We start from the raw sequence: 27,176 nt of genomic DNA on the forward strand, positions 1-27,176 counted from the left end.
TATGTTTATGTAAGTTAGGTTTGTTTTTGTATTTTGGTTTGGTTTGAATAAATTTGCCCGTTTTAAGATTTAAGATACTGTTTTAAGGTACGGTTGATGGATTGTTCATTTGTTTAAAACCACTCTGATGTAATTATAAACTATCATAACATAGTATTTGCATAGTATTTTTTATATAAAAGTTTCCCCCCTAAGTACGTTAAGTGTAGTTGAGCACCATATATATTGATTTGCTGTCATTTGGAGGTCAGCACTAGATCTTGGTATAGAAAGAGCCGGTGGCCACAGTTCAAACCATCATCAGCAATGAAAGCCACAACTACATTAGCTTCCTCTTGCATTCTCTACTAACAGTCAGGTGTGACCTCTTCCTTAAAGCGTGAAAGTATATTTCCACATCAGTCTTTTTGAGCAAAACCTTCCGTCTTTCTTCAAATGACATATGTGTTTTAAGCACATGGATACCTGATGCAGGTCTAAGGTCAATTTAGAGGTAGTATCTAAATCTCTATTTCAGTGATCCTTCTGATTCCCACCTTTGATGCTTTGACACAGTTCTGGGGCTGCAAGGCAGACAGCACCTGTCCTGTGAAGTCATGTCTGAGGAATCTCTCGGACTCAAACTAAAAGAGCATGTAAACGACTGCACCCGAGGGCATGACCATTGACTTGATCTGACGTGATAGATGTAGAAACATGCATCTGCTGCTTCTGGATATCTTTGCTGAAACAATTTTTAGGTAACAAATACATAAAATCCAAATTTTGTAAAATCCAAAATTAAATGTGCATTAATATGTGGTTGACATATAATCAATGGGGGAAAAACTGAAAAACTTTAATTACATTGCGAGGCCTATCTTCCCAAATACTGAACTGGATTTACAAATAATCACAAAAGATTATTTTACACTGTTAATACTGCAGCATTTTGTAGTGGTAACTTATTGGCACTCAACCTCATCCTACAAATACACACACACAAACAGAGGGTACAGAGCCAAAATGTGGGATCATAAGTTGATATGGGAAATGACTGTTTCTCAGAATACACACTGACTGAAAATTGGCATGACTTCAGGAGCACTCTGGGTTGAGAAAACATGTTCTTCTGCTCATATTTCCTTGAAACAGCTGAGAAAAGAACATTATCCTGAAACTCTATTCTTTTTGGCTTGTGTACTTCAGTAATGGGCACAGAGAGAGCCAGAAAGGCTAGCTCTTAGTTCTGTGTGATGCTCCAAGGGATGCCATTCAGTCATGTAAAGTTAGACACATTCCTTTGTGTTTGCACCACTGATAGTCTCAGGAGGAAAAGGTCAAAAAACATTCACCACTGTGTAATTTTAAGATACTAGTACATCATGATGGATCGCAGACTTTTCCTTTGCATAATAAAACCAGTAAACATTTCCCATTCTACCACTACAGAAATATTTTACATTTTTTAACTTTTGCCAGTTAGGTCACTGTGACGTACATAGGAAACATTCTATCACACAAATAACATTTTAAAATGTAGCATGTAACTTTCGTTTTATAAGAATTGAATTTTTATGAGATATTGGAGACCTTATGGACAGTGTTTACAGGTTCAGGCTCAGGTAGGGGTGACCCAGAGACTAGACAACAGCTGATCCTGCTTTATCAGGATTGTGTCCCTAAGCATTGCACTTGACCTGCAAATAGTGTACTGCTGTTACTGTGGATGAAAAAGTGAGTGAATAATGCCAAGCCAGGTAAACAATGCGTATTTGACTTTAGTGCATGAGATGACGATTATCAAGGGGCTTAAAAAAAGACACCGAGTCAAGATGAGGGAAAAGAGGGGGGTTGAAATCTGCTCCTGGCGCAGATGATGAGGTGGAATTCTTACTCAAAGTAACTAATGATTACAAGGCGGCCGAAATTGTCGATTGGGAGTCATGAAGCCACGCCGTCGTTTTCGAAAGTCTCCGTTTTGGTCCGTTTACCCTGACACGCAAACCCGGAGTTTTCAAGAGGCTTATCAGTAACGAAAGTTATGCGTTTTCTGAATCTCTCCGCGAAACAGCTCAACTCATCCATTTCGATTAAAAAGAGTCGACTCAAAAGAACGGTTCGTTCCCGAATCAAACAGCTCCATTCAAAGTGCATAGCTACAGTTGCATAAATTTAGCCAATATGTTAAGACTACGTTTTAAGAATAACTAGTCAGACCAACTTGTTAGTCAAGGTCAATGGGTAATGAGTCTTACTTTTCGGATTTAAATCAGATCAATGTACGTTTTTAATCTGACGTAAAAAGTTACTACTAGAATTTGCAAAACTAGTCTAAATCAGAGTTCCTGTATGGATCGATGTAACAGTATATTATATTATATAAGAAAACAAACATCTGGGGTTAATAAAGTTTTCAATATCACTTGTTTGTTGATGCTGTGAGACGTTACAAATGGAAATCCCTTGCAAAAATCACCCCGTTCCATTATGTATACATGTGATGTTCTACCTCTGTGCACGCAGTTGCTCAGATACTCTTCAGCACGAGGAAAGAGTGCAGAGGATGTGGGAGGTGCTCACGTGCTGCGAATTTGGCCAATGTTGATGCCCCGGTTCACAGAATGACGTCGTCTCATCGACCAATCCGCTTAATTCTTTATGCCTTTTAACAAACCCAGTTGGGTTGCTATATAAACGCATTGACAACAAGCTTCCAGCGCAGATCTGTGGGAGAATCGCATGCCCTGAAATTAACCACAACATCGTTATCCACCATGAAGGCAGTCAGTCCGGTGAGGTCCATAAGGAAACCCGCCTTGTATTTCTCGGAGCATAATCTCGGCAATTTACGGAGCAAAAGCTCCTCGGACGACCCACTCAGTCTCCTGTACAACATGAATGACTGCTACAGCAGGTTGAAGGAGCTCGTGCCGAGTTTACCGCAGAACAAGAGCGTGAGTAAGATGGAGATCTTGCAGCATGTCATAGACTACATTCTGGATCTTCAGATCGCTCTGGAGCAGAACCCGCAACAGCAGATCCTCGGACAGAGCCCTTCAAAAAAGTCTGTCAGATCACTCGGAGCTGATATCAGCATCATCTCCTTCCAGGTAAGTCAAGTTTATAGAACATTTCATACCGACTTATCGTGCTGGTTAGTCAAAGAAATTTATATTAGCGTAGCCTAATGATAAATCGTACATCGCAGTTATAAAATAATTTATTGAAGTGTAAAATGACAGCAGTATGCAGTGTTGTTTCAGCATCAGTAAGAAACAATAAGAAAAGAAAGAAGTGAACAGTATGCAATGCAATCAGCATTAATTTAAAAACGCATAATGTATATAACAACAACTTGAAATGTAACTTGTGCTGGTAGCGAAACTGAAAATCATTGTTTACCTCTGTTAATTAACAGCCCAGTAACCCTCAAAGAGAGATCAACTCAGATGACCTCATAGCCCTGTCTCGTTGAAACGGTAAGTTAGATGCTTTATGAAACGGTATCACGTGAGAAGCTGTAACAAAGTTAAACTTTTGCACGTGGGGCAATTGGGCTGTTTGCCAGCGGTGCAGTGCACCTGCGCATAATTATTATTATGCATTATGTACGGACTTATTAAAGTATTAAAATGTATCTTTGTTTTAATAAGTAATTTAAACATGGTTTAATGATTAATATAGAACACGTTGTTTTATTACAGTTGGAGGAAATGTCATTAAAGTTTAATTATCAAAACACTCTTTTTTCAAAATGCTTTTTGTGGTGCACAGAAGAAAGTCGTACAAGATGAGTGTGACCTTTATGTTAATTTTTTGATTGTTTATTAATAGGTCTAATACCATGTTTTGCTTATAGCTACGTTATTTTAAAGTACTATCAAGTATGTCAGATGCTCGTGTGGACTGTATGGGATTGCCCGGTATTTCGTTAGTGTTCGGTTAAAAGTCCGAAAAAAACGTCCTGTGGCTTCCTCCCTGGCGCCAGTCTGTCCGGATCTCTGTCCTTTTGCCTTCTCTAAACACGACTCTCTCCCTCTCTTTCTCTCACACAATCTTTTGCAGGTGTTTCGGTCGTGGAGCAAAAACAGGGCCTTTTTGTGTTTTTTTTTTTCATGTCATTCGCCTGGACTTCGTCTTGAATGACAAAGGATTTCCCTCGAACGGACATAAAGAGTTAGTTATACACGGACTTTCACGTTCTTTCTTCCAAAGCAAGATTGAAAAAGACTGGAGAGATAAAAGAAAACCGTAATTAAGCAAGAAATCTCACAAAGCAGGATTTTTTTTCACCTTGCTGTTATGTTGTCAAGATGTTGCGCAAAACGAGCGCGCATTTTAACTCCTCTAACGTTAATTAATCCAGTTCGCCAAAAGCTGCGGACTCTGTAAAAATTTACTTTTGTTTTCTTTCTGCTGAAAATGTGATGTTTATAATATTACAGAAATTTTATAATTATAACGTAAATGGCACTTTTATACTGTACATAATTAAATGCTGTGTCCTTGTCAGTTACAAATGTTACAAAAAGTTACAAATGCATTGCTTTTGTTGTATTTTTCATTTTTGCAAATGCATTAATGCATAAAGCTTATTAACTTATTACCGTTCAGGCTGTGAAACTACTTCTTGTATTGTGAAGGATGTAATGTTCAGATTATGAGGGGTTTGGGACAATGGGGTTGGGGGATTTATACCTTTTGTCTTAGCTTCCAATGTTTCATTAACAGCAAAAATTTACAATTACTCAAAAGCACACTAAATAAATGTTTGAAAACAAGAAGTACCCTTTGCGCTTGCGTTTGGTAACCATAGGCTATTCCAGCTCATAACAGTCAGGCTCTATATGGGGTGGTACATATCTTGATTCCCTCCACAAACCATGGTCAGCAAAAACTTCACCCTAAAGATTTAATTGGTCACGTCAATCATAGTGATGGATGTCTACACCAAATGCAACCTTCTAACCAAACCCCTCTTACGAGCCTTAACCAATGAAATTAGCTGGTGGCTGGGATTTTCGCTAAACTAAATACTGTGATTATCAAATCAAAGTAAACCACCAAAAAAGGTGTTTTATTAAAAGTTTTAACCGGAAGTTGCTGCCAACCTTATTTCAGTGTAGTGACTTATTTCCATCTGAAACGGAATGTTGAATAGAGGGCGTGGTTTTATTTTTGCGCTCCTCCTCTGCGGGCGGGAAGGAAGTCGACCGGAAGTTGAAGTCGGCCGCGTGCCGCCATCTTGTAGCAGAACTTCACTTGCGTTAGCATCCCATTGACTCCCATTCATTTTGGCGTCACTTTGACAGCGAATAACTTTACATCTGAGGCGTTTAAAGACTCTATTTGTCCATTTATTTATTTCTAAAGATACACGACAATGTATAAAGGGCTCCATTACCTTCTATGTTACATTATGGCCCCGTAGAAACAGTTTTTGTAAAAATAGGCTAACGATTGTGTCAACCACTTAACTCTCTGTCGCACAGTAGAGAAATTACCGTACAGACAGGAGGAGAAGCTCGCAGGCAATCGGGGAGACGTCAAGAGAGAAGCCCATAGATACAAGCCCTGGCGTTACATTTTAAAATACTATACAAAATAATTAATCAGAATACTTACTCCTGCTCACTCACGCCAAAGAACTCCCCGCTCAAGCTCGCCGTCTCTGCAAGATTAACGATGGCAGTTTGCACGCACAGCTACTAGAAGATTTACATCTCTCAGACAGGTTGCTGACGTCATCAAGCTTAGTTTGAGTCTGCGCAAACGGAAGTGCTAAAAATCGCTAAAAATGGGCTTCACTGGTCTCAATTGAGTTCCAATGGGGTCGCTGTGTCCATTTCTTTTACTGTCTATGCTCCTCTGTCTCCACTTATAGCAACTAACGGTTGGAGGGGCGTGTTTAAGGATATTCTGCCCAAGCCGTCAAACTGACGTCATCAGAAAAGGAATACCATTCCAGAACGGGAGCAAATGATCAGATTTTGATCAACGATTAGCAAAACAAAAAATATTTCAGGGGGTAACTTGCACGGATTAATTGTTCATATCAAGACTACCAATGTGCGCTAATAAAGTACATTTTGATTTCATGGGGACCTTTAAGTAATTCACACACTGAATGGCCACTCTTAAGTGTTTAAGGGTGTGGGATATAATTGTAATCCATGAACTACTGGTGCCACCCATCTGTAATTCACGGTACTAAAATAAGTTTGCTCTTACCAAATTGTTTCGTGGGAACACATTTCTGCACGAGTGTGTAGAGAACAGCAAAAGTTTTTTTTTTTGTTCAGTCATTTTTCTTCCTCAAACAAAGACTCAAGAAAATATGGATACTGTCAGTGCAGGTTTATTTCATTCCACGTTGAAGACAAGCATTACCAAACACGTTTTACTTTTCAGGACAGCTGCCAATAGTACTGTTAACTGCTAAATACTAGCATCACAGGGCATGCAGTTTCTACTGGCTAATTTAGGACTGCAGTCTGACACATGCTTGTCACTGCTTGTATACTACTGTAACTATAGCACAAAGAGAACATGCAGGACAAAGCAATACAACACAAAGCCAGACTGAATGTTCATATTCATACTTTTTAAGGGGTTTACACAAAGTTTGGATGCTTTACCATGACAAGATACTACAGTATTTTCTTTTGGGAAACACTACTGAATGTCCTTCTACAGTTGTGATTCCAAAATGCTTTATAGCCATACATCTGGTGATATTAATATGTAATTAAACTACTAATACTGTATGGAAACACCACATATATGTAAATATAAGATGGTGGATGATGAGTAGATAGACGGAAGTGAATGAAGCCCACAACATTAAACTACACTTAACATTTAGAAATGTCACAATCACTGTTACGTGTATTTAGGCATGCATCACCACAAAACAATAATTAGCTAAGACTGCCGTGGATCCATCTACGTCGCCTACAGGATACTTTCACGCTCTTCTCCGAAGGTGACTGTGTCAGAGGACACTTTGAGGATCTCAGGAGGATCTCCGGGATTAAGCCCCCTCTTCAGATGCACCACACGGACGTTCTCATTTTGAGTGTTGGTGGTGCTGGAACCAGGAGTCATGATGACGTCACTTCCAGTGGTGGTGGAGTTGGAGCTATCTGTGGGTTGGCGAACGTTGTTTCCTTGTTGGGCGTTTGTGTTGTTGTTGAGGGTGGTGTTGCTGGGTGTACGGTTGAGGTTGTAGCTCTTGGAGGAAGGCCAGCTCTCTTCGGGGCTGCTGGCCAGAAGACTGCACTGGTCTTCTGAGCAGATGGACATGCGGACGATAGCTGGGTCTTGGAGGCCACTCAGACTATTCGGAAGCCCTCGCTTTCGAGCTGAGTTCTCCTCATCCAGCTCAATCAGGTTAGCCCTCTCAGACTGCGACAGGTCGGCCTCTTCATCTTGCAAGGAATGGTTTGGAGAGCTTTCGTTGGAGCGGACACCCGAGTCAGAAGAATCCTTCTTATCTGAAAGGTAATCCTTACCTTTTGCCAAAGATCGATCTCCAGCATCTGAGGCTTTAGGCTCAGGTTTCTTTCCATCCTTGAGCAGAGGGGCATTGTCTGACTCTTCAGACTCTTCATCATCACTAGTCAGTTTCTGGTAGCGTAAACCACCTCCAGGCTTCAGCTTCAGATCAGCACCCTGGAAGAGACTCCCCTTCTCTCCAGATGTCTTGCGTCCCAGAAGGGACTTTGATGACCCATGGTCAACCTTCTCATCCTCTTCTGTTATGGGATCTAAAGTGGGCGTGTCTGCCGAAGCGTAGTCGGTATTATCAGTCCCGGACTTGCTGCTCCCTCGTTTTGAAACGGATTTGCGCCCATCTTGGTCACCTCCATCCTTCTTCTTGTCCTCAGAGCTGGAGTGCATAAGTTGGCCAACAAAAGGTGGGACCGGTTTCTCCATTCCTACCTCAATCTGAGCCATGGAGGCGATGTATTCCTGGTAGGCGTTGCGGTATTCAGCCTGCTGCTTGTCTGTTAGCTTGCAAATTTCATTGGAGGACTCTTGAGAGTTGAGGCTGGACATACTAGGTGTACGGTGAGTGGTGGCCTACAGAAGGCAAGAGATGTTGAGATAAATGTCTATTATGGAACGGCTTGGGGAAAAGGGTTCAAGAACCTCCGAAGAAATGCTTACCATCCACGTAGGGTTGGAGTGCCTAGGAGGCTCATCCAAGCCCACGTTACTGAGCTCCTCAAAGCTCAGGCTGAAGTTGTACATTGGTGAGCTGTCCGTGTTACCGACTCCTCCGAGAACGGGTGCACCAGTGTGCCTGCAAGACTCCACATGGCCAACCATGCTGCTGCCCTGCTCGCTAGGAGCCTCCTCATGCAGGATCTGGGTCTCCACATGACGGAGCTCAATCACCTGCACAACACTGACTTCATTACACCAGTATTTAGGGCCAGTGTGAGAGACTTTCTGTACTAACTGTACTAGTATAGTTAACTGGACTATCCCTTGCACTATTGGGTCAATCTTACATTTCTTGATAATGTACATGCTTTACAACTTTTTTTTTTTTACAAAGATTTAGTTAGGAATACTGTTAGGTAAACATATTAAACTGGCTAACACATATTCTTTCCAAGAATAAAATATGACCAAGTAGCAACAAGTGTGTAAAAACATGGTTTAAAAATTACAATATGCCAGACATGCCATTATTATTATTATTTTTTTAGCAAAAGAGTTTATGAACATGTATTATTTCAAGCTATTATTGCATTTTTTATTTATATATTTATATATTTTATAAAACACTTGCTGAAAGAAACTAAATGTTTGTAAACACTTATAACAATTTAAACATATATATTACACATAAATATTAAATTTAATAAATATAATTAATAATTATTAAGCTTTTAAATGACATATTTCATATGTATTCATATAATACATAAAATTAGATTTAAAATGTATAATTTTTGTATGCTGGCAAGTCATAGAAATCTGATAACTCGTTATATTACTGATAGAAAACGACTCACTGTTGTCCTGAAAAGCTGCCAATCTCCAAAATTCATGTTCATCTCTTTCTTCAGCTCATCAATGTTACATTGAGACAGAACCCGGCCATTTATGTTAGCCTGAAAAAAAAAAAAAAAAAAAAAAATAATAATAATAATAATTCACAAAATCAGAACATAGTCCAAAACAGTTTGATATTTTCTTCTTGGTGTACAATTTTTGGTTCATAAATACACACCTTCTTAATGGTGGCTGTATACTGAGAAAGCATGTTCTGGTCGATGCCATCGATAAGTTTGACACGCTCACAGACAACATCTGTGCTCATTGAGCTGAGCAGCATCGATGGAGTGCCTGAGACCACAGAGGCAGAGCCCTGGTACACACAACACACAGAACCATTAGTGCCACTCAATTACATCAGAACAGTGTGTATATGAAAGATCTCTGAAGCCTTCAGACTGCTACCACAAGAGATAGACCATGCAGACTTTCAGAAAACAGTCCAAAGGGGATGCAAAAGGTCTTGAATTAAAATTCAAGGCAGAGAGGGATCAAAAAGAGGTACTGGGGAGGAAAGTAAGCAATGCATTTTGAACATATTGCTGTCAGCAGGATTTCAAAGAAGCTAGTGCAAATCTACAGTGATATGATGGTAAGAAAAAGTTAGGTATACAAATAGTTGCACTCAGTTAGTGCTGCAGGGTCACATCTACCACCACACTTAACATTACGGATTATGTAGCTTTCAAAGAGCTACGTCTAATTATAACAAAACCAAAAATTGTGACCTACACTACATGAACTATAAATACAGACCTCTGTTAAAGGAAAGTCAGAGTGGCACCTGGGTTCTATACTTTTAAAGTTTTCTGACAGAATCCTTTAAAAGTTCAGCATCCAGGCCACGCTGAGTGAGAAGCTGATTATTTCAATGGCTTTTCTGCAAATTGGCATCATTGAAACAACTGCATCACAACTGAAAGGGTATAGATTTCTTTATTTTTTCTTAAGGATTTTTTTTTTAAGAACAGAATCTTGAAAAATCCAGGGGAAAGTGAGAATTCTGGGGAAGGAGAAGGACTTAAGTTTAATGTGACTAAGTAAACAATGCTCCATCTTATCATATCATGTGGGTATGAGTATTAATGCAGTGACCCTTTTTTTTAGTACAGTTAACTGGAATATCTTAATTTTAATCTTATATTAGGCATCTAACCAACTTAAGCACTTGTATTCCTCCTTCCCCACTCGGGAGTAAATTTTTTTGTCCCACAGTGCATGCCGGGGTGTGAGTGTTTGGAGTTCTGGAGACTGTTAGCGTGTGTTTGTGAAGGCGTGTGAGGAAGGAAAGCATCAGCAGAGCAGCAGAACTTAAGCCGAGTCTTGAAGGATTCAGTACCTGCTTCTTTTTGAAAGACGGTACCTTACCCTGCTTGAGGAAAGAGAGGAGAGGAGAGAGACAAAGGAGGTGGAAATTGTGAGGGAACTACATTCATGTTGATGAAAGAAAGATGGAGAGAGTTTAAACAGGAAGCAAATGAGTCTTTCTCTACAGCGTGTGGGAACTGGTGGACTGTGAAAGCCTCCGGTGAACATTAAGGCAGCTGGTGCTTGACGTCACTAGTGCAGTGCCTGTTTGAACACTGGCGTCTTGCTTCTATTCTCACACAAATGAAGCTTAAAATGTACCAAATGTCAAACACTAGGTATAAGGTACAAAACAGAGATGAAAAATGTATTTGAAAAAATCTTAAAAAAAAAAAAAAAATTGTATAAACAAAATGTAACGATAAAGAAAAAAAGCTAAATTAATCCTAAATAAAGCTGTCATTTTTGGGATCTAGCAGTGGGATCAAAATTTGTAATCGATTTGTAATTAGTGAAAAACTCACAAATTAAAGGAAAAAACTATTTTTTTGGACATAGTCAACGCATGAATTTGTGTGATATCAATAAAAGAGTTGTATACAAAATATTTATGCACAATACATATTATTTTTAGCAAATAATATTATTTAATTTAAAATACTTTTGCAATTCTTTTAAAATAAAGAAAAAACTCAAAATACGCACGTGCAAAAATTTCTTTAAAAATCCTTTAAAAATTATTTTAAAAACAATTAAATAGACTGTCAAAAAATATGTATGTTTTATTGTTGGACACAGTCGAGCCTGTCAAGATTTGGAACAGACCAAAGTGGGGATTTTAAAGTGGGGATACAGATATTTGAAGAAGATTAAAATATTGAAAACAAGCCTTTCATGCTAATTTACAATAATTGAACAATTCTACTAATTCTCACAACATAAACAATGAATAAGTAATAGCACACATAAATATAAAGTACAAAGCATAAAGTATATCTGAAGCAACACCATGAAAACAGCAAAAATAAAATGATACTGACATATAAGACAAGAGGGAAGAAGAAACTTTAAATTCATGTTTTTAAAAGGAAACACCTGCAGAGCAAAAATTAAACATTAGCTGTAGAAGAAAAGTATGTCAGCAAGTGAAACCCTAGCAAGAATGTCTAACACTAGCTCTATGCTGTTATCCATAAGCACAAGGTCTGGAAGCTTTTGTTCATGACTAGTACTTACAAGTCCACTGCTATGGTCCTTGGGATAGCTGGTTTTAATGAATGGACGTGGAAGAACATGAGCAGGGAAGAAGCTGCCAGCATACTGCCGCGGCAGCTGGTATAGATGTTGGGGGAAATATGGCTGGGAGACCAAGTTTGGAGGAGAAAAAAAATGTAGGAAATGAAAATATAACAGAAAATCATAAATAAATACATGAAGGAATGTTCAAGTTCAATACAAGGTAAATAAATTATAAATAAAAAAATTAACATTTTTTTTTACGACTTGCCCTTCCATTTTAAGAGTTTTATTGTAGCCATATTTTATTTTATTCTTAAAAAGTTTGGTATTCAACATTACGCCACAAACACCGTCAACTGAGTTTAACTGTATTGAACCTGAAAGATTCCTTTAAATACAAACATGTGAAATAATGAAATAACACTATCTGTCTCTCTCACACACACTCACACATTCTCTCTCTAACAATGCACAAATGCTTAAAAAAATAAATGATTAGGAGGGATACAATATGCACAAACATGTAGCCTCATAAACACCTAATTTTGTAACATTATGGGGCTGAACTTAAGAAAACAAGGCAAACGCAAATTTAAATGAGGCTTAAATGAAGAAAAACAAACACTGAAACACGAGCACAGGGAAATGAATACAAAATTATCTGGGTGGGCATGTGGAAATGTTTAGTACTGAGGCTGGAATACTTTTGAGAGGAGTGTGCTCGTCCAAGGGACTTCCCTCATCTTTTAAATGAGCCGATGTGCCTAGTGGAGCTCCCTGAGGAAAGTTAAGTCTAAAACACAGCGGAGTCATCAATCTACACTTGATACTATTTATCAGTTTTAACTGGATCCATTTCCCCTCAAATGCCCCCCAAAGAGAGATGGAAATAATCTAATGATAGATTGCAACAAGAACACAGTTTCTGATTCATTGTTTAATCTATACAATTTTGCAGATCAAGTGATCTTTTGTGCGTTATCTGTGCGGTGACACTCACCCTGTTGTAGAACGGGTGTTGTGGCCCGGCCATGCCACTGAAATAGGCGCTGTGGGGCTGAGGAGACACTCCCGGCGGGATAAACGGGCCGTTGTAGGAGGCAGTAGGGGAGCAGGCAGAGGACTGCTGGCTGTAGACTGATATTGGACGGCCCTCCTGCAAAGGCAGCGCGGGATAGGTGACACCACCCATGTTCACTTGCTCCCGGGCAGCTCGCACATCTGAGAAAATAGAGATTAAAACTTGGAAAACATGCTTTTCAACAGGGTATGAATAAGGTTAATAGAAATATTATATAGGTTCTATTCGTTTTCTATAAGGTTTGTAATTCACCTTATCAACTTTATGAAAATTTGGCACACACACACACACACACACACGCACATATATATATATATTTATATGTGTGTGTGTGTGTGTGTGTGAATTAAAATTTTCTAAAATTACATTCAAAAAATATTATTTTTTATATACATTTATTAATGTTGCACTTAAAATGTTTTAATAAGTAATAAATATAATTTAGCATAAATTAAGCTGTGAATATGCAATAAACAGTAAACAAAAAAACTATTAAACAATTTTAATTGCAATTTTATTAAATTAAATATAAGCCAGAACGAGTGACAGCATTGCAAAACTAAGCTTTAATTAAGCTGTCAATATGCAACAAACACTGAATTTAAAAAGCATTCAAAGATTATTACAAAATTAATAAATAAATTAAAACAAAACAAACTCCATAAATACAGTTATGCCCTAAAATTCAAGATATTGAGATATGAGTTCATATTTATATAATACGATATCACATGAGCAGTAAGAGCAATATCACACGAGTGCTGTTTGTCCCGAATATCATGAGTTTAAACGTGATTTTATAACAACAGTTCAGTAAATAAGACGTTGATATTGTGTTACATTTTAAACACAATATTATGTTTTTGCCCAAATTTGCAGAGAAAATATTACCTATAAAAGCCACAGCTTCTCAGAGTCCGAGCAACACAGCTGTGGTTTAGCTTCTGAATGAATCCACATTTTGAACAAATCGTGTGAGCCAATGATTCAAAGGCCCACTCATAAAGAGAGCCATTTACCTCATTCCTGAATGAATCAAATTAATCAACAAATGACTCAAAAAGAGTAATAATTATAAAATTAAAAGGAGAGTTCACCCCAAAAAATTTAAATTCTGTCATCATTTACTCATTTCAATCCTTTCTTTTGTGGAACATACAAGGTATTTTGAATACGGAGATGTTTCTCAAATGATCTTCTTTTATGTTCCATAGTTTATGTTAAGCTGTTGTAGCCTAAATATTTATGTGTAATCAATTTTGTTGAATCAAACAAAATATTTATTTCTAAAGATACAATTTGCGATGTCTACTTGATACTTTTTCATTCAACACAAATAGCTTTAAATAATCTTTTGCGGGTATCTATTTGCGATTAATTCGATTAATTAATCGACAGATCGATTTTTCATCAACTGAAAGCCCTTGTTTAAATGTGATTTGTTTTAAAAAAAAAGAAGAGACATTTACCTGCAATAATCTCTCTGAGTTTGGGATCTAAATTAACAGTGCAGGGGAGAAATGTGCGGATGTCTCGAACCGCAAGCACTGGAGCTCGGGAAGAAAGGAAAACCTCAAAGCTACGGATATCACCATCTATCTCCAGCAAAGGCTCCACATCTTTAGTGGTCGGAATGTTCTTGGAGATCCTGTCAGGCAGTACATGAAAGATACAAGTGGAGAAACATGAGACAATCCTAATATTTTAAGGTTTGTAAAAGTTACTTTTGCATGTGTGGAGCGTCCATCACGTCTTTACTAAAACAATGCAGATCTTGTGAGAATGACTGGTTTTAACATACCCTGGCATAAATTACATTGAGCCTTGCCAGATAAAACAAAGTCATGATGGTTTTACTGAAAATGAAAATGATGCTGATATAACTCAGCATTAGCAGCACAAAATCTTCATTTCATTTTGTGTTTCTGGGGCACGGGCTGCTTTAAGAGTGGAAGGAGTGTGCAGACAGCCAGTATCAACACAATACAGCAATATTACTGATGTTCTGGACGCCAAACTTCTTCATAAAATCACAAACTTCATATGTTTCCACTTAAACAGACCTAAGGGTTTTCAGAAATGCTCTATAAACTCCTCAAAATGTCAGAATACACCCATGCAGCGAATGCATTCATTTCTCTCTTTATACTTGTGTACACCGAAAACTACAGTGATGGTATGTCACATGTGTAAAGAAATACACAACATGAGTGCAGTCAGTATATTCTATAATCATTTCATATCTGATGACATATCTATGCAGTGACACAAGTCTTACATGAATAGCATCATCTGACTAATCACCATAGGGAAGCCTATCTAATGATCTGGACCTGCTTTCTTTGGCTTCATCTGACATTTTCTGGCCTCCCATTATTCGTTTCCAGGAAGCCTCCCAAAGGAGACATTTTTCTCTAGGACCCTAAATGGGCTAACGAATAAACTACATGCAAAAAATAAATTTTTTACACAGATTAGCTATGATCTGAATAGTTGATCTCAAGTTTAAAACAACAGTGTGTTTTCCGGCAATCTGATGAGCTACAAAACTACTGTGATAAAGCATGTGGTGAAATTGAAACATCAGGAATTGTGTTAGTTCAAATGCATTTTTCTAGAGATGTACATTATTACATCATAATTACATTATAAAACATAAATAGCATCATGTGGTTATTTTAAAAGCCCCCACCTTTCATAGATGGTTTTCAGAGTTGTCTGATCTGGGATGCCATCTGTCTCTTCTAGGTACAGTATGAGCCAGGATGTGCGATACGGCCACTGCTCAGTCAAGTTGATCCAAGATGCAAGCCGGTCCCAGTTAAAACTTATCTGATTGGCCCTCAGCAAACGGCCTTAACAAGAGGAGCATATTTCATGAGTACTGAATGTTCAGACTTTATGATTTTATTTCTGTAAGTTCGTATTGCATTATAGTGACTACATACACAACTAAAAAAAATTGGGGTTAGTATCAATTTTTTTTTTTTTTTTTTTAAGAAGTCTCACTGAGGCTGCATTTATTTGATCAAAATCACAGCAAAAAAAAAAAAAAAACGAAGAAAGATTAAAAAAAAAAAAAAAAAAACTCAACTGTTTTCTATCAGAATACGTTTTAAAATATTATTTATTCCTGTGATGGAAAAGCTGAGTTACCAGCAGCCATTAGTCCAGGCTTCAGCATCACATGATCCTTCAAAAATCATACTAATATGGTAATTTGGTATAGTTCTTTTTATTATTATCAATCTTACAGCAAGTAACAGTGAGTAAAGCAATGGTAATGTGTATGAATAGAGTATTAGCAATGCAAGCTGGTTTCACGGCTACCACGCTGGCGATGCTAACGGGCTATAAGCTAAATAGTGGTGATAAACTACTGATAACAAGGCGCTCTGATTGTATTTGTTGTAGAATACAATAGAGGATATATTCACACGTTATAGGAATGAAAATGATGATGTATAAAATCGATTTTTAAGATAAAAATAGTCAATAAAAAAATAGAAATGTCTGTACTGCCGTTTGATCAATTTAATATGCCCATTCTGAATAAATAGTATTCATTTCTTTGTAAACTTTCATACAGTATTATACCACTGCAACACTGCTATAATTCAGATGTTTGCAACCTGTCTTACTTTCATAAGGTGACATATTTCTGAGTAAAAAAAATTGGGTCAATTAAGAAAACATCATGTTTCATTTTGATTACAAAATGTGGCCATGATTACCTAGACTAAACCCCTTTGCCAGTAATAAACATTACCTAATAGCTCAAGTTATGTCACTGGAAAAGGAAAGTTGTTTTAGAGTAAGAGCAAGTCACTGCATTTTGATTAAAGATTACACAGAGAATTTTTTTCTTTGAAATAACATCCACTGATAAATCATTTTAGCAACATGTAGATCTTTAAGATCGAATGCTGACCTGTGACTGATACAATGTTCAGGAGTCTCCTCATAGTCTGAGGGCTGATGTCACTGAACCAGTCCTCAGTGACGAGCAGTTTTGTGAGGTCAAAGGACATCTGACGCGTGACTGACCTCTGCATCTGTCGACGGCGATAAGTATCCTGAGGAGAGATCAGCCAGATTGAAAACATGATTATTCTAAATTAATAGCATTAAGGAATACAGGGAAGGAAAATGTCAAGGGAGAAATTTGGAAACATTTTGTGATAAGTTTGTTTGTGGTAAAAAATTACTGTCATTGGATTAGTCAGACAAACTAGTCAGACAAAGCCATGAGACTCGCCAGACAGGACAAACAATTCCATTCATCTTTGGAGTTCAAATCATGATGCTATTGCAAATATTACATATCTATTAATCCTTTTCATAATCACTAATCATTCAAATATAAGTAGCCTTCTGACATGAAGCAGTATATTTATCAGCTTACCCTGCGGTTAAGAGTCGTCTTACTGCCAAACTTGGTCTGGTCACCCAGGCTGTTCTGGGACAACTTTCTGTCCAACTCCTCATGCCAACCAACTGCATAAAAAAAAGAAAAATTTTAAGAAATTTGCTTTGCGAGCATTTTTGTCATGCAGCATTTGATTTACAACAAAGATTCAAAAGCTAATACGAAATGTTGTTCAGAGTAGGGTTAGAGCAATGTGGTTTGGACACTATGTTGGAATAAAACACAAGATATGTTTTGTAACCTACCATACTAATATCCAAAGTCAGTAATTTTTTATTATTATTTAGCAAAAATGCATTAAATTGATCAGAAGCGAAAGTGAAGACATTTCTAATGTAAAAAATTTCCATACTAAATAAATGCAGTTCTTTTTAACTGTACAGTAATCAAATAATTATATTTAAAAAAAAAAAAAAAATATATCATGGTTTTCATAAATAATAAGCAGCACAACTGTGTTCCACTGGGATAATAATAATAAAAAAAATTGAGCACCAAATCAGTATACTGGAATGATTTTCAAAGAAAATTTTCATTTTTTTTTAGACTTTAGGAGTGGCTCAAAATTCAGCTTTGGCATCACAGGAATCAGTTATTTTAAAATATTAAACAATTCTTCTGTTGTAATAATATTTAACAGTATTACTGTTTACTATATTTTTGATCAAATAAAAATGCAGCCTTGGTAAGCAAAAGAGACTTCTTTCAAAAACATAAAAAATTCTTACTGTTCCCAAACATTTGAATGGTGGTACATATCTGAACACAAGCAAAACTACTTCCCATAACAGTCATTTTTTTAAAACAAGACATTGTCATCCCATGTAGATACAAACCGTCAGAGTTCCCAGTGTCTCCATTAGCAGGAGCGGGTGCACACATCTTTTTTGCACAGCTGAGGCCACGGCTGTTGAGAAAGACAGGAAGGTGGACGATGTTGCGCATATAGTCATGGCCGTTGATGTTGGAGTCACGCAGCACGCTGTTAAGATTCTGGTTTATAGCTTTGATGATGATGTGAGGATCACTGGCAAAGACCGAGATGAAAGGACCCTTGGAAAACAGCACTCTCACCTAATGTAATAAGAAATACAATTTGGACAGGTTTTTGATATAGGCCTCAAAAGTAGTGATTTAAACAACAAATAAAAAAATGGTGACATTTAAAGGATTTTATTAAGCTAACACTCACTTCACATTCAATAGATCCTCTGTCAGTACATTTAAAGTCAGTATCCAAGTATTTCTTTAAATGTATGATAAAATTATTATATTTAGGATAGGACAAATTACTATTTCAGGATCTTGATACAATTGAATAAATGGATTAGAGATGCTGTTGGTTATCACTAAAACAACGGGTCTGTTCAGTCTTTCTTAGAGTAGCTGAAAAGCCAGTTCTAGGAGACCACTGTCTTTTCAAATGATTTAATCAGCTTGAAGACATCACTGCACATGACAGCGCAGACTTAAAGGGATAGTTCACCTACAGTGGATGGTCCCCACTCACTTCCATAGCATGAAGAAGAAAAAAGAAAATAAAAAACACTATGCAATCAGTAGGCACTTTCAGGAGGAAGATTTACACAGTTACTAGAACTATTGATGGAAGTTCCCGCCTTCTGGCATGTTCGCACCGCAGGAACTAGGAATATATTTAGTTCTAGGAACTCCATTTGGGGGAACTAAATTAGCTCCTACTTCAGAGTAGGGTTTAACGTAGTTCTATAGGAACTACCAGTGACATACGTGTACGCTGATTGGCCAGACACATATGGAACACTGGTTACCCAGCATTTTTAAAAAGCCGTTTAAAAAAAATTTACTCCACAAACATGGAAACAGTGACAATAATAGCATTTAGCAACCTGTGATATGCAGCTTTGTGTTTTTTTTAGACTTGATGATAACACTGCAAGTTGTCATTGGAGAATTAGCCAGAATTTTGTGCTTTTAATCGCTTAAATTATGTGTTTACATTCCATCTCCTTTATCACAAAAAACACACGACACACATCAAAAACTGCTCTGATCTCGGCATCCTCCATTCACCAGTTGTTTATGTTTGCAAATGCCACGAATAAAGATGTCCCTGTCGGTGCCAGTACGAATGCTCCAGGAAAACGGCCCAAGGGAGAAACTGGTTCTCTAGGAACTACTCTGCTGGCAAATTCCTACAACACAGTGCAAAGGCACCCTAGTGGGGACCAACTGAAGGTGAACTATCCCTTTAAGGTTTTAAGAAATTTCATGGCTGAAGACAATTGTGCAGAAATAGACGGATGATATTTTCAGGCATGATATTTTAGTGTTATTTCAGTATTATTTATTACTATTACAGAAGCTACTAATGTTTTGAATTACCTTTTATTTTTATATTTTCAGTTGACATTATAATTGTAGTTATTTAATGTACCATTTTCATCTTTTTTATTTTTAATCATTTCTATTCAGCCTTCATTTGTTTTTTATTTAAATAATTTTTTTTATCATTTTACTAAATTTAGTACTTCAAAAGATAATTTGCTAGAAATGTTGCTTTGTCAACAAACAGTTTTTTTTCTATCTAATAATGATATTTTATTTTATTGGAGCTTTATTTAAATTAATTACAATTATATTTAGTTATTTTAGTTTGTTAGTTAAACATTGGTGTGCTCACAACTGCTGGTGCTCACCGTGTCAAGCATCTGTAGCACTTTATCCTGTTCACAGGAGTCCAGACCATCAATGATGACAGCTAGACGTGTCTGGTTCTGGGTGAAGCCATCTATAGATTTGGCCATCTTAGCCATAAGCTCCACTTCATTCTTCAAGACCTGTGATAAAAAGTTGACCATCTGTGACTCTCTGTGACTTGTGTGTGACTCTGTGTAGCTCTTTGTAGAAGTTACTCAACGAACCTTCATAAAGCCCTCACTCTTCAGCTTGTGCATCTTGTTGGCGGCACTGTGCAGCCTCTTCCTCTGGGAGTTCAGCACCGAGTCTGTCACCTGCCACCAGGTGCGACAGTTAAGTAACAGCGCCAAACCAACAACACTTGCCATGGAAACCAGCACTGCGTTCACTGTCTGGTTTTGCCCATCCACCTTGAACACCGCCAACAGGGCCATTCCCATAAGCAGGCAGCCCAGGATGAAGAGGAAGATAACAAAGGATGGGATGCAACATGTTTTCTTCCACTTATTTTTACCTGAGGGTAGACACGGTCACAACAATAAATGTAATGTAGCAAATATAGGCTATGTCTACTGACAGTCCCTGAAGAATCAAGAATGGTTAAGTGGCCTTTACCTTGAGTGTCCTCAGTTTTGAAGACTCTGAAAAGTCTGGTGGCCAAAAAGCCAAACTCCCTTTCACAAGCATCCGAGAGAGTAGCGATCATTTCAGCCATGGACGTCTCCCCACCCACACTGGATAGCCTGTTATAGTCTGTGAACAGAAACCTGAGGAAAAAAAAAAAAAAAAAAAAAGATCTCAGTTTTTGCTTACCAAAGAGTGATATTCAAACCAGGGCTAATTTATTTATTTTTTGCTCTCTTCTGCTAAAATATTAAAAACTAGCTACTATGAAAATAAACTGAAAATCAATATACATCAAAAACATAAACATATGTAAACGTACACACATTAATAGTACAATACCATTCAAAATATATATATTTTTTTAATGTTTTTGTTTGGCTGCATTTATTTGATCAGAAATACAGTAAGAAATGTAACATAATGAAATATTATTACAATTTAGAACTACTGTTTTCTATTACAATATATTTAAAAAATGCTCTTCATTCCTGTGATGGCAAAGCTGAATTTTCAGCCACCATTACTCAAGATGCCAATGTCACATGATCCTTCAAAAATCATTCTAATATGCTGATTTGGCGCTCAAGAAATATTTCTTTATTACTCTATATTCTCAATATCAATGACGAAAATCTTTGTGCTGCTTTTATTTTTTTGTGGAAATTGTGATACACTTTTGTCAGGATTCTCTGATGCCAAAAAGTTCAAAAGGACAGTATTTATTTGAAATTAAAATATTTTGTAACATTATGAATGTCTTTGAACTTAATTATTTCTTGCTATATCTAATATAAACTTATTAAGTAATAACAATAATAACAGTAATAGTTGCTTTAATATATTTGTATTTTTATATTAACAAATAATATCACCAATATATAAACTGTAAAACTATAAATCATAGAGTTTTAAAGGGATACTCCACCGTGTTTTCATATTAAACTATGTTTTTCCCTTAACTAAGACGAGTTGATACATACCTCTCTCGTCTCAGTGCGTGCACTCAATCGCTTTGGTGCGCGGTGACACTTTGAAAGCACTTAGCTTAGCCCATTCATTCAATATGGGCCAAGCAGAGAAGCTACCAAACACCTCCACGTTTTCCCTATTTAAATACAGTTACTCGCGTAGTGTAACTCGACCTAGGACGGTAACACAAAACAAAACGTTGCGCTTTCTAAGCGTTTAAAATGGATAACTATATTGTGTAGCGGAATACCATGGCAAGTGCTTGTAAGCACTTCGTCTTGGCGCAGTAATATCTTCACTCGTGAAAAATCCTCTCACCGGCCCCCGCTCCCTCTAGTGAAGATATTACTGTGCCAAGACGAAGTGCTTACAAGCACTTGCCAAGTGCACGCACTGAGACGAGAGAGGTATGTATCAACTCGTCTTAGTTAAGGGAAAAACATAGTTTAATATGAAAAAACGGTGGAGAATCCCTTTAAGTCTAACATTAGAGCTGGGAAAACCTTACAGACAGCGCTGATACTACTGCACTATGCTGCCCTTCACACTTTAGTGTCTTTATGTTGCTTTGACTATTGGCTACTAAGTCAACACCACATCAACGGCCTGGTGCTTTTGAGAATAAAACGACAAATGAGAAAATGACAAGGCCACATCTATCATTAAGGACAGGACCTTATCTTACTGGCTTAATGGTTTACGTAGAGGATAGGTAATCACCTGACAGGTAGTGCACGGGTGGTCTGTTCAGGCAGCTCTGGTGGGTTGACGAACATGAGTTTGAGCAGAAGCTCCAGGTATCCGATGTGTCGAGCCAGACGGGTGCTAATGACCCACGCCCAGTTCCAGCTCTCACCCTCACGCCTGCTCCCAAAGTACACAACCACTGTGTAGAGATGGAGAGTTGCTTATATACATTCACTATACTTTCAAGAGATATAGATTGAGTTTAGCTTGATAACTTCTAACTCAATTATGACCAAAAACTATGGATTTTTATCATGAATACAGCACTTAGTCTGGGACAATAAATAACTGGTCTGTTTTTCTTACCAAAGAATACATAAAGCAGTGCCAGAATGCTGAGAGAGATGGCAATAGCCAGCTTGGGATCCACGGTGAAGCCGAGCACTAGCGCGACAGAGCCGCACAGCAGGAGCGATAATAACACAACCAGCCAGGAAAACTGGAACAAAGGCTCCACCTGCTGACCTGCAAATGTCTTCATCTCATCTGAGAAAGAAATATGAAGATTCATCTACCAATAAATATACACCAGATGCAGCGAATTGAGCTCGATTAAACATTTCAAGCTCAGAAATAGCTAAAAAGCTAGATAGGTACGTGCTGTACATGAGTAAACTGTGCTTTAAAATATCCTTTTCAGGTCACTTTCCTAGTTTAGGCAGAGCGACTCTAGATAATGCTCACCCTCTAGTTTCTTGAGCAGAAAGGACTTGCCGCTGCCCCACTGGGCATACAGACCCACACAGATGGGTGGCTGCATGGTGGGCTCACTCAGGATGTCTGCCAAAGCACTGCTGTACAGGTCATAGCCCAGCATGTCCCCATCTGACTCTGTGGGGGACAGATGTCCTAAAGGGGACAACAAAGAGACGGGCAAAAATACACAGGTCATTCATAACCTACAGAAAATATATAATTTAGTGCAGAAATGCAACAACAACAATACAAAAAAATATGCTTGATTAAAAAAAATTATTATAAAACTATTAAGAGCACGACAAAGTTCACAATGAAGAAACAACATAATCCTAACCTAAAGAAACAATCTAATCTGATCTGTGAACAAATGACTCTTAAGAGCAAGTTTTTTTTAGTGAAGTAAAACAAAAAGAAAATGTGAACACAGTGCAATTTGATTCCTGAAATGACCTGCTCAAAAGAGTCGGTTCTTTTAATAAACAATCCCAAAAGTTGAGTTACTGATTTGAAACCATCTGAAACACTGTCCTGTATAATGTACAGCATTTGCAGAGATAAAACTATTTTCAGATTTAAGAATCGAAATCAGAACTGAATCAAGAGCTTGTGAATCAGAACCTAATTAAGTCAGGAAATCTTTATCAATATCCAGCCCTAATACCGAGTATTCAATAGTTAAACTCAAGATGGAGATCTAGTCTCAGACTTACGGGCTCCAAAAATCTGGGTAAGAATGCTTTTCTGGTGGCTGCAGTCGATGTTATAGGGGGTTTCTCCAGCTTTGTTGGGCCGGTACAGCAGGCGGCCATCTTTAGGGTTACGGAGAAGGAGCTCAGCCAGTCTGCGGCTCCGTCCACGAATGGCGATATGAAGTGGAGTGTCCCCTCTCTGTAGCCAAAGAGAGCAGATATTTAAAGTGCGGTATAGTCTCATCATGTGAATAATGCGCAGGAAACTGTGACTGAAGTTTTACCTTGTCGACTGCAGACACTTTGGCTCCTTTGTCCAGCAGCAGCTCCACTATTTCTATGTTCCTCATCTTGGTGGCTTTGATTAGTGGAGTCTCAGAATCCTACATATACAGACAAATACGGACGCAAGACTCAAGGCTCAAAACAGTGAAACAATCTCTTTGATGCAAGTCTTGCTGTTCTTTACCTTAGTGGTGGTCTCGGTGTCAGGACTGCACTGCAGTATGTCTCTAACCATGGTTGCATTGCCTTTCTCTACAGCCCAGTAGAGAGCAGTCTTATTTTCCTGCAACAAACACATTTCCCATAACTCTTATACACTTACAGTTTAAAGTAGGACTGCACAATTAATAATATTTTAATTGCGATTATGATTTTTGCTTCTCTGTGTATGAGTGTATGAGTTGACGTTCATGATTTGTGCTTACGTGAAAGTGCAATAATTCTGATGAAATTACTATATTTTATAAATAATAGTGTGATTATCAGTTTAACCATTATTAAGAAACCTTAGTTTAAAGTATCTTCACATATCTGATTAACAGGCATATTACCTGGCCTCTAATGTCGATGTCTGCATACTTATGCAGTAGCGCCCTCACAATCTCAACATGCCCACCTCTCACAGCCCCAATCAGCACAGTGTCTCCACTCTACAGGTTAAAAACACAATAAATACATAATATCACCGGTCATTTTTATTCAGTATTTCAGTTTTATGATTTCGGTTTGTTTACAGGATTGTTGCGAGGTTCAACCCACCCTGTCTGGGATGTTGACATATGTTCCGGCATCAAGCAGGTCCTGCACAATCTCAGTGTAGCCCTCTTTAGCTGCGATCATCAGAGCTGTGTTTCCATCCTTATCGGTCATGTTTACATTTGGGTTCCTCTTCAGAAGCTCTTTAACCACCTCTGTATATCCCCCCTTCACAGCCACGATCAATGCTGTCATGGAATTCTGAGTGGTTGAGATGAATGAAATAAGACCGACAGGCCCTCAGGATTCCAATCTAATGCTTCTAAATCAGTGGTTCTCAAACAGGGCCCACTAGGAGGGACCAACATTCAAGGGGACAACAAGATGACTCAAAACTATTTAAAATCAATGTTAAAACAACTAAAATTCAAAAAGTATGTCTTACTTTGGATAAAAGTGTCTGCTTAATGACTAAATGTAAATGTACACATAAAGCTTATTAGAATTATAATGAATAAAAAATGGTAGGTAAAATAAGTTTCAGCGTACACCTTTTTCAGTTAATATGTAAAGTTATTTATATTTGTATCTATTATGGGAATTTGTGTTTGAGTACCGAAATACTTCTTGAGGAAAATTTCAAAAGTGAGATTTCTAGATCAGTAAAAGTAACATGAATTGATCAAATCTTAGGTACAACTCCATTAGTTTTTTTTTTAAGAATATATATTATTCTAGTTATGCCAAGCTCTAGAATATTTTATCGTGTAGGAATCATTGGTAAAAAATACTGATAAATCCTTATCCAGTAAATAACCATCTGGGAAATTGTTGAAGAAACTGGGGGTCTTGAGAACCACTATGCTATATAATGAGCACATACCGCCCCCTCCTGGTCAACATCGGCTCCGTTCTCCAACAGGTGCATCACGCAGTCGTAGTGACCCTTTCTAGCAGCCCAGATCAGTGGGGTGGTGCCGTACTACAAGTATAAAATGACACATTTTAAAGTTAAACAAGTCTTTACCTTTAATATATCTCACAGTAAAATCATTAAAGGAATATTTCTTGCTCATTACAAAATAAGATCAACCAACAGCAACTGTGGCATGCTGTGGATTACCAGAGAACATAATGCTGACTTTGTTTGTAGAAACAGAACTAAAAAAAAACATAAATCGCTCACAATAGAAATTCAACGATAGCTCATTAAATATTCGACCCTTTAAGAACATTATTATTAATTTATTATTCATAATTATTTAATCCCAGTGAGGAGGGATTGTTTTAGCTCACCTTATCAGAGCAGTTGACTTTAGCTCCATGCTCCAGCAAGAGTTTCACAATCTCTGCATGGCCTCTACCGGCAGCCCAGATAATGGGGTAGACGCTGTATTGCTGTGCATGACAAATTTTAGTCACTGATTGCATTTATTAAACTGGCATTATTTGGATTCATTATTGATTTCATATGATTTGTATGTGCTTATACCATATGCAAGTTTTACCTGTCCAGTGGTGTTTGGGTTTGCCCCAGCCTCAAGCAGGACCGTGGCCACCTCAACTCTACCTTTATATGAAGCCCAGGTAAGGGCAGTCCAACCCCCCTGCATGACACAAAGCCACCTCGCTAAGTTTTGATAATTACATAAGCATGTGTTTATTTTCCAAATGTGATTATTGTACAAGGTAACGGACACATATTGCGATTTTCTCACCATGTCTCTGTGCTCAATGTAAGCACTGTTTTCCAGCAGCTCTTTCACCACCTCCACATGCCCCTCCTTAGCTGCAGAGATCAGAGCGGACCAGCAGTCCTATCAGGAAAAAAAAGCACAAAGAAGGGTCACTATGGAAACCACTGAACCACTGGCTAATGTCACCATGGGAACAGTGATGGAGCATGCAGGAGCTGTACTAGAAAGAGAAGCCCTACAGCACAATTATAATGCACAACACACCTTATCCAGCTTTTAAATATAATATGCAAAAATACTGCACAGGAATACAGAAGAGGTTTTACTGGGATTCAAATTTTTGATGAGTAAAATTTTTCAATTTTTGAATAATAATTTATAACAATAATTTTAGAGGGGGAAATAAATTCTCTATGTGCGTGTTGTCCGTATTTTCTTATAACAACATTGTAATAAGCTGCTGATAATAGCCATCCAAAAATGATATCAAGCATCATTGAGAATGTCTGCTCCAATTTTGGTTGGTAAATGTCTTGTGAATACCTGCAGTGATTAAATAGAAACAAGAGCGGCTACCTGCCAGCTCTTTTTGTAAATCTGAAGTGGGTATTTTCTCACCACATCATCCAAGTTGACATCTGCTCCTCTTCTGATGAGCTCTTGAACAATCTCAAGACTGCCCTGCTCTGAGGCCAACATCAGAGGAGTCTGTCCATTCTGCCAAACACACAACAAGAAAGAGAGAGGGTTGATATTTCCAGATTTTATCTGATCATCTTAAATTGCTTTTGACTTTTTTATTTTTTAAATGCAACTTACATCGCTTCGACCATCCACCTCTTTGAACTTGTCAAGGTGGGATTTGACAGCAGCCAGATTCTCTTCTTCCACATAGCTGAAGAGATTCTGGATGGCCAGGGTGGTCATCTTGATGGAGGTTGTGGTGTCCATGATTGCCTCTCTCAGGTCACCCTGAA

The 27,176-nt window shown here is 37.8% G+C and overlaps 2 protein-coding genes across 6 annotated transcripts; one reads left to right on the top strand and one right to left on the bottom strand.

Moving 5' to 3' along the window:
* The first annotated feature begins 2,664 nt into the window (after positions 1 to 2,664).
* id2b (inhibitor of DNA binding 2b) lies at positions 2,665 to 4,595 on the top strand. Its single transcript, XM_059512689.1, has 3 exons — positions 2,665 to 3,092; positions 3,401 to 3,461; positions 4,048 to 4,595. The coding sequence occupies exons 1-2, from the start codon at positions 2,757 to 2,759 to the stop codon at positions 3,455 to 3,457; spliced, it is 393 nt and encodes a 130-aa protein (XP_059368672.1). The 5' UTR covers positions 2,665 to 2,756; the 3' UTR covers positions 3,458 to 3,461; positions 4,048 to 4,595.
* Positions 4,596 to 6,324: 1,729 nt separating this feature from the next.
* Positions 6,325 to 27,176, bottom strand: kidins220b (kinase D-interacting substrate 220b). Of its 5 annotated transcripts, none has more exons than XM_059512691.1 (29): positions 27,019 to 27,176; positions 26,818 to 26,916; positions 26,221 to 26,319; positions 26,011 to 26,109; positions 25,799 to 25,900; positions 25,386 to 25,484; positions 24,566 to 24,763; positions 24,358 to 24,456; positions 23,991 to 24,089; positions 23,806 to 23,904; positions 23,543 to 23,720; positions 22,818 to 22,982; positions 22,440 to 22,619; positions 22,107 to 22,272; positions 20,406 to 20,557; positions 20,015 to 20,304; positions 19,790 to 19,930; positions 17,948 to 18,185; positions 17,088 to 17,179; positions 16,614 to 16,758; positions 15,375 to 15,537; positions 14,152 to 14,330; positions 12,602 to 12,822; positions 11,599 to 11,721; positions 10,394 to 10,423; positions 9,230 to 9,367; positions 9,012 to 9,110; positions 8,155 to 8,385; positions 6,325 to 8,067 (listed from the first exon to the last, which is right to left on the bottom strand). In XM_059512691.1, exons 1-29 carry the CDS (start codon positions 27,148 to 27,150, stop codon positions 6,937 to 6,939), a joined length of 5,187 nt encoding a protein of 1,728 aa, XP_059368674.1. In that variant the 5' UTR covers positions 27,151 to 27,176; the 3' UTR covers positions 6,325 to 6,936. The 5 variants fall into 5 exon arrangements, with proteins under 5 accessions (XP_059368674.1, XP_059368673.1, XP_059368677.1 ...); XM_059512690.1 differs by having other exon boundaries at positions 10,394 to 10,426; XM_059512694.1 differs by lacking the exon at positions 11,599 to 11,721.

This window comes from Carassius carassius, chromosome 27, assembly GCF_963082965.1.
Source record: "Carassius carassius chromosome 27, fCarCar2.1, whole genome shotgun sequence".
NCBI classification, from domain to species: domain Eukaryota; kingdom Metazoa; phylum Chordata; class Actinopteri; order Cypriniformes; family Cyprinidae; genus Carassius; species Carassius carassius.

Excerpts from the sequence above, each read along its gene's own strand:
- id2b (XM_059512689.1), top strand. The coding sequence starts at position 2,757 with ATGAAGGCAGTCAGTCCGGTGAGGTCCATAAGGAAACCCGCCTTGTAT. Across the intron at positions 3,093-3,400 it reads TCAGCATCATCTCCTTCCAG|CCCAGTAACCCTCAAAGAGA; the intron begins GTAAGTCAAGTT and ends GTTAATTAACAG.
- kidins220b (XM_059512690.1), bottom strand. The coding sequence starts at position 27,150 with ATGGACACCACAACCTCCATCAAGATGACCACCCTGGCCATCCAGAAT. Across the intron at positions 19,931-20,014 it reads AGAGTGAGGGCTTTATGAAG|GTCTTGAAGAATGAAGTGGA; the intron begins GTTCGTTGAGTA and ends TTTTTATCACAG. Across the intron at positions 11,722-12,601 it reads AACACCCGTTCTACAACAGG|CCATATTTCCCCCAACATCT; the intron begins GTGAGTGTCACC and ends TTGGTCTCCCAG.